General features: G+C 38.6%; 1 protein-coding gene across 1 annotated transcript; it reads right to left on the reverse strand.

Annotated features, from left to right (window-relative positions):
* Nucleotides 1–257: 257 nt before the first annotated feature.
* On the reverse strand, nt 258–1,452 carry LOC116000947 (glycine-rich cell wall structural protein 1.8). Its single transcript, XM_031240822.1, has one exon. The coding sequence runs from the start codon at nt 1,428–1,430 to the stop codon at nt 489–491; it is 942 nt and encodes a 313-aa protein (XP_031096682.1). The 5' UTR covers nt 1,431–1,452; the 3' UTR covers nt 258–488.
* Nucleotides 1,453–8,168: the final 6,716 nt, after the last annotated feature.

Consider the following 8,168-nt stretch of genomic DNA (forward strand, 5'->3'; position numbering starts at 1 on the left):
ATATATAGCAAAATAAGTACTAGTATGTAGTTTTTTTTTTAGTATTATTGATTCTATTACAAGGTAGTATATGTTCTATACTTTCTTTATCTATTGTAGTCTAAAGAGTTAACACGCCTAGATGATGTGACTTTTCCTCAAGGATAGCCACGTAGTAGATAAAAAGAGACTGTTGCAAAGTTGTTGAAGCTGCATGCATGCAATCTAAGAGAAATTAAATATGTTATCCAAGCATCTTCAAACGACTGAACACAGAATTAACGTTAATAACAGACACCATATCTTAATATATTGAACTTGATAATTACGTATAAGAAACATTAATACATGCAGCCCTTGCATTGCTGCATGCTTCTGCTTAATTACTTTTCATAATAACCATCATATCTTCTTACATATATCTTACTGCGTGTAATGCATTTACTTATTATTTTAATTATGCGGTGTATATGTAAGAAGAGTAATCATATCCCCTTTTGGGTATGTATTCATGGGGCGTAGCCACCACCATGTCCACCCCCTTCACCACCACCGGCACCGCCGCCATATCCACCTCCATGTTCACCTCCGGCAGACCCGCCGCCTCCGCCTGATCCTCCGCCACTACCTCCACCACCAGCGTACCCACCTCCGTGTGCTGCTCCGCCTCCTGCGCCGCCACCTTCACCACCTCCACTTCCATATCCACCACCTGATGCTCCACCGGCATAGCCTCCGCCTCCACCACCCCCTTTGCCACCCCCACCACCATATCCCCCACCGCTTGCTCCTCCTCCGCCGTACCCACCCCCTGCTCCTTCACCTCCGCCATATCCGCCGCCGTGTGCTCCACCTGAAGCGCCACCGCCTCCGCCGCCACTACCCCCGCCTCCACCACCACCGTACCCGCCGCCACCGCCATGTTCCCCTCCCGCACCATATCCACCTCCAGCTCCGCCTCCTTCACCACTTCCACTCCCGGACCCGGCGCCATGGTCACCCCCACCAGCATAACCGCCGCCGCCACCGCCACCACTTCCGCCGCCACCACCACCGCCAGCACCACCGTGCTCTCCACCACCACCACCATACCCGGCACCGCCGCCTTCCCCACTACCAGCTCCACCCGCATAACCCGAACCGTGGCCGCCTGCCTCGCCACCTCCACCACCACCACCCTTTCCCCCACCGCCTCCACCACCCGCAGCACCACCACCATACCCGGCCCCACCGCCTTCTCCACTGCCAGCCCCACCCGCATAACCATGGTCACCCACCGCACCATATCCGCCACCTCCACCGGAACCTCCACCACCGCCGCCGCCACCAACGGTAACACCAACGTGGGCGCCGAGTCCAACCTCATAATTGAGGAGAGTTCTTGCTGCCGAGCATATTCCTATTCCCAGCAACAGAAAGAAGAGTATATTAAGAGCTCTATGCTTTGCCATGGGAAATGATCGAAGAGAAGTTGTTTGACGAATGCATGGGGTTTGTGGGTATTTATAGGAATAGCAAAGAGCAGAAAAGCGCGTTAATGGCAAAAGCACTGCACATGCGGCGGGAGGGAAGAAGCCTTTTGTCCCCACAAACGAAAGTGCTCTCATATCTCATGAAAACCTCAATTCTATCTCATTAGTGTGCCTCTGCTGTCTCCCACATAGGATGTGTAAGATAACTATACCCAACAAATATTTGGTACATAGTATATTTAGTGCTCTTCACATTTTTAACCTGTCTGTCACATGTGTCAAAATCCTGTATGATATCGTCTCAAAGATTCGTGAGACAAATCCGATAAAAAAATGTTCACCAATAAAGATCCGTGAGACAGTTTTACATAAGAGTCACCTTACTATTAATTAGTTAAATTAATACTTTTTTTTTTTTGCATATTTCTTTTAATGCTTTGTTATAAATTTAATTAAATTTGATCTTTTAAATTTAGAATAATTTTAATGTAGTCTTTAAATAAATATATAAAATTTACATAGTACTAAGTAATGAATATTAAAAATTTAAATTGTAAATAATTGAAGTAAAATTTAATTAATTGAACTACATATTGTTGGTCCCGGGCAAGTTAAAAGTCTAAAGGAGGGNGGGGGGGGGGGGGGGGGGGATTGAATAGACTTTTAAACACTTTTCTAAAATAGTACTAAGTGAGCTTGAATTTCAAAATCGAAGAAAGAAAAAAAAATGTAGCTAAGTTTGATAATATTAACGTGTGACTGTGTTTATGGAGTATCGGGTGAGTTGGAAAGAATAAGCAAGTAAATGAAATGTAAAGTGGAAGAGAGATTTTATAGTGGTTCGAAAAAACATCCTACTCAATTCTTCCCTTTAAATTCTAAGAGATTTTCACTATGTATTTTGTGTTATAACAATACAAGTGAAATATAAGCATGCAGGTTCTTCCAGTTGGCAATCCTTGAGATCGTCATGGATCTTCGTCGACTTAACCTTCACTACCTGATTTGAGCTAGTCAATGGTCAATTACCAAGTTGTTTTGCTAGGTTGATATTTCAACTTCGTTAGACCGAAAGATGGTGTTTGTTAAATGATTGACGACTTTGAAAGAATCTATAATAATTCTTCTTTTAGCTTAAAAGACTAGATATTACAATGTAGCAGCTTTATCTCAGTAGCTTTCAATACTTGATCTGATCACAAGGACTTGTTTTTTTCGCATCTTCTTCTAAGCTTGGGGTCATTCTTTTATAGAAGATGAAAAGTGAGCACCAACTTAACATTTGAATTTGCCCGTTATCACTTAGCAAGTGGTAGCCATAAAAAAGCTACCACAATCCCCTAATATTCGTTGCCTTTAGTAGGCACTAGATCCAAGTAAGGTTCACTAGTACAGAATAGACCAAAAATATAGGATCAGCTGCGTCCGAAGTTGAAACTTCGGACGAGCAAAGTGACGCGGTGGCATTTTTGTAATTAAAAAGTCCACATTTTAATTAATTTTTTTTAAATGGTCATCTGCGTCCGAAGTTCCCACTTCGGACGCAGCTGGTCCGACGATATAGAGCAGTTGCGTCCGAAGTGGGAACTTCGAACGTAGTTGGTAGAATCATGACACGTAGCTGCGTCCGAAGTTCGAACTTCGGACACAACTACCCTTGTTTGTTGGCCCCGATAGGGTGGTGAAAAGTCTAGAGGGGGGGGGGATGAATAGACTTTTCTAACAATTAAAAACTTTATAACACTTCAACAACAAAGATTTCAAGTGAATAAATTCAACTTGAAATGTGCAGCGGAATATCGTACGGTAAAGTGCTATAAAATAAAACTGCGTAAAACTGAAGAGATACTTGACATGCAATACGTTGGAAAGACTTAAAACAACTCAAAGAATATATATGCTAAGTTTGAACCACATGCGGACGTGGGAACACACAAACCCAGATGATATGATCAACACAGTACGTAAAGGGTTAGTGAGTTAAACATGCAAGTAATATAAAGTGCAGTAAAGTAAAGAGAGGCAGAGATTTATAGTGGTTCGGAGATGGTGTAATTCTCCTACTCCACTTCTTCCTTTTCTCCCAGGAAGATTTCCACTATCTTCAATCACCCAGATACAATAGTGAAACTCCAAGTGCTACACAAGCACTTCCCGAGTGTTACGCACAAAGCTACATTCAACCACGAGCTCTGCGCACAAAGCTAAGCTCCCGAGCGCTACGCACACAGCTACGCTCCCCGAACGCTACGCACAAAGCTACGTTCCAACCAAGTGTTTCGCACAAAGCTACACTTAGTTGATAATATTAATGTGTGACTGTGTTTATGGAGTATGGGGTGAGTTGCAAAGAATAAGCAAGTAAATGAAATGTAAAGTGCAAGAGAGATTTTATAGTGGTTCGAAAAAACATCTTACTCAATCCTTCCCTTTAAATTCTAAGAAGGATTTTCACCATGTATTTTGTGTTATAACAATACAAGTGAAATATAAGCATGCAGCTTCTTCCAGTTGGCAGTCCTTGAGATAGTCATGGATCTTCGTCGACATATCCTTCACTACCTGATTTGAGCTAGCCAATGGTCAATTACCAAGTCGTTTTGCTAGGTTGATCTTCCAACTTCGTTAGACCGAAAGACGGTGTTTGTTAAATGATGGACGTTGAAAGAATCTATAATAATTCTTCTTTCAGCTTAAAAGACTAGATATTACAATGTAGCAGCTTTATCTCAGTAGCTTTCAATACTTGATCTGATCACAAGGACTTGTTTTTTCAGCATCTTCTTCTAAGCTTGGGGTCTTTCTTTTATAGAAGATGAAAAGTGAGCACCAACTTAACATTTGAATTTGCTCGTTATCACTTAACAAGTGGTAGCCATAAAAAAGTTGTCACAATCCCCTAATATTCGTTGCCTTTAGTAGGCACTAGATCCAAGTAAGGTTAGGGATTGTTAAGACTACGATCCATTCTTTGTGAGGACTATTTTTGGTTCTATTTACAGAAACCATTCTTTTGATAATCAATGAAGGCTCAGTTTTGGTTTAAAAAAAAATCCCTCTACTTGTGCAGCTTGAGAACCATAGAGTAAATACCATTTCCCTACCAGCGTATAAGCACACTTTGGTTCAAAAAAACCATCCTTACTTATAACCATTTTGTCTTGAGTGTAGACTTGTAAGCCTCAAACAAGTTGCACTGTGTCAAATAACTCGTTTTTAAGGTATCATTGACTTGATTCCAAAAGGTCTTCTTCTGGTTATCTTATACCAATACCTTTCCTTCCAACCACTTCAATTCCTTCTAGAGTCATTTCTTCTATCGATACCTTTTGATCAATATCTTTGCCTTCTTTGTCCATGTCCAGCCTTAAAGATGTGTTTAGTGGAACATTGACCGACAACATCCCATCCATGTCAAATTTCTTGATAAAACCTCTAGTATATTTGGCATGGCTAATGAATATTCCTTACTTTGATGGCTTAACTTGATGTCCCAAAAATTAATTCAATTATCCCAGCATACACATTTTGAATTTGGTATGCATAAGCTTAAGAGAACTTTTCCCATAGAGTGTTATTGGTACTTTAAAAAAATAATATCATCAACGTAAATTTTTACTAATAAAATATGTTCTCCTCCTTGAATTCCAAGCGCAGTCTTATCTAGCTACTAGGCCTTTAGTAAAACCACAACTAATCAAGAACATTGTTGTCATACCAAGATCTAAGTGCTTGTTTTAAACCATACAATGTCTTTTTCATTTTGTATACCTTTACACCTTTATGTTTTACCTCAAACCCTAATGGCTACTTAAAATAGACTTCCTCTTCAAGTAGTCCATTAAGGAATGCACTTTTTGATGCCCATTTGGTAGACATAGACTGATAGAAGTTCTTATAGGCTGCATAGGCAAGAAAAATACTTATAGCTTCTAAATGTGCAACCGATGCAAACATCTCATCAAAATCTATTATCTCTTCTTGTGAGTAGCATTTGGCGACTAGTCTTGTCTTATTCCTAACAATGGTATAATAAACATTTTCTTTGTTTCGAAATACCCATTTTGTACCTATGACATTTTGATGTGTTGACATTGGAATAAACTCCCATATGTCATTCCTTTTGAACTTGGTTAAGGTCATATGCTATCCAATTTGGGTTATTGAGAGCTTATTCAATAGCCTTGGGTTTGATTTTTTTTTTTGAAAACAGGTGGATAAGGTATCCCTAGTAGATGATCTCATACGAATGTCGTCCCTAACATTATTGATTACTTGATCTTGTGGGTGTTCTCTCAACCATCTAAGGTTCAACTCAATGGTGATAGGAAGTGATAATTGATTGGATATATCATCAAGAAGATGAGCAATCGAAGATGGATCTAGTGCGGTTTCCAAGATTTGTGCTGCTGAAACCTCAACTACTTTAGGAACTCGTGATGTTGAAATTTCTACTTCTCCTTGATCTTGTGTCGTTTCTTCATCTGAGTTGTATGAGAGTAAACCTTGAGGTATTTGCAAAATATATTCTCCTGCATGGTTGTTACTTGTTAGTGTCATTAATTTCCTTAAATAAATTGTTACCTATTCTTATTTTGTCATCTTTTCCATGTGATCTTCTATTCCTTCTAGATTGACATTGGGTTCATCAAACACTACATGTATTGATTTCCAACCACCATGGTGCGTTTGTTGAGAATCCTATATGCTTTGCTCTTTGATGACTACCCTAAGAAAATGCCTTCATATGCACGTCCATAAAAAGTGTTTAGATTATTCTTGCCATTATTATGAATAAAACATTTGCAACCGAAAGAATGAAAATAGCTTATCATTTGTTTTTTTTTTCACCATTCAACAATTCGTTAGGCGTTTTATTGTAGCTCTAGTGGATCATGCATTCATTTGTTTATAGCATGTTGTGTTGATTGCTTTTTGATCAAAATCTCTTTGGTGATCATGTTGCTAATATCATGACTCTAAAAGCTTCCTTGAGTGTTCTAATATTTCTTTAAGCTCAACTTTTGCTCCTATTTGCTCCCGGGGCTCCTGTTTCACTTCTTTTAAGCTAAAAGTAGCTTTTGTGCATCAGTTAGTGATTTTCAAGCATTTATGAACATAATTTACCATGTAAGGATGCTATAGACGCGATAAAACACCCTAAAATGTGCTTGATTTAAGGGTATCTCGGAGTCTTATCAGTATACCCTTAGGAGCCAACATTTATTGTTTTGGACATTGTATTCTAATTGAATAAATATAATAAATAAGTGTTTTATTTAATTTATTTTGGCTCAATTAATATTTGATTTATTTCATACAATCTTCTTAATTATTCATTCTTAAGAGTTAAGAATATGAGTGATGAATAATTAATTAATGAAGTATTGTTAAAATGTTCCTAGTCATAGGTATTCTAATTGGGCATTAGAATTCTGATAAGACTAGCACATTGTCCTTCTTGTGGTAAGTCTCATGCCATTTCGTATGAGATACAAAGAGTGGACATGTGGATGATTGTTAGAGAACAAGTCGTTGAACAATGACTAACTATGACGTACTGCATGATGTTTACCTACGTGTCATCGATGTGTTGTATGCTACAAGTATGCAATAATCCTTTGACTTGAGACGACATGGTTGTCTCGTACACATGGTTGGCTAGTGTTTGCCAGTATGCGCCTTTTTTGTTCCTTATGGGGGAAGTGTACTTGGTGACCTAGTTTAGTATTGTACAGAGACATGCGTGCATTCAATAGAGGATCCACCGCCTTGAGGTAACAAGGTTGTCGTGGTATATCCAATAATCTTACAACAAGAATCCCTAGTCAAAATATAATGAAATTGGACTTCAGGTTAAGAATATTGAATGGACATTTTAAACCAAGTTTATGGGTTTGACCAAGTTTGACCATAACCTTTACTTAGTTTATAATAAATGTTGTGTGGAAGGAATGTTGCAGGATATTTGTAATGGAAGGGTTCATTACAATAAATATACATATATTTCATTGTCAACTAGGTAGTCATGACATACTGCTAAGTGTCACTCATGACTTATGAGTTATTTAATAATGAGTTATTAACTATTACTCGTTGTTAGGTTGACTATGAACGTAGAAAGTCACACCTTAATGGTTCGTGATAATCCCAAGAACTTTAAAAGAAATCGATAAAGAGTAATTGATATTGAATTAATACATTAATAGATGATTAATGAATTAATTTAATATTGGGTAGTTTTTTGTTTTTAAAGGCTAGCATCTTTGGACCCAAATCAGGCTATATAAATAAGCCTTGCCCATTTCTTAAAGAGATGAGAGAAAAAGAAGAGATTTTAAGGTAGAAAGGAATATAATTTTTCACATAAAAAAATCTCTGAGAGTTCTCGCGTGCTCGGCGGGTAGACGGACTAGAGGCCAGACAATTGAATGGTTCAAGATTTGCTTCTATCAAAGCACACTTCAAGGGTAAGATTACTCAACTCCCTTAGTTATGTAAAATCTAAGAAAAAACGATTAATGTTTCTACTACGTTCGTATGAATTTTTCAAACAGATAGTCTTTCAAGTATGGGTAACCCACTAAGTCGCCCTACTCTTCACTATCTGATCAAAGCTAGCTAATGGTCGTCCACTAAATTGCCTTACTGTGTTGATCTCACATCTCCTTGCCGTGGAAGATGGTTGTTGGTTTGTTGAGTGCTGGACTTGGAAAT

This window comes from Ipomoea triloba, chromosome 13 (assembly GCF_003576645.1).
Source record: "Ipomoea triloba cultivar NCNSP0323 chromosome 13, ASM357664v1".
Lineage (NCBI taxonomy): Eukaryota > Viridiplantae > Streptophyta > Magnoliopsida > Solanales > Convolvulaceae > Ipomoea > Ipomoea triloba.

Bases quoted from the DNA above. Each gene is read 5' to 3' on its own strand.
- LOC116000947 (XM_031240822.1), bottom strand. From the start codon at position 1,430: ATGGCAAAGCATAGAGCTCTTAATATACTCTTCTTTCTGTTGCTGGGA.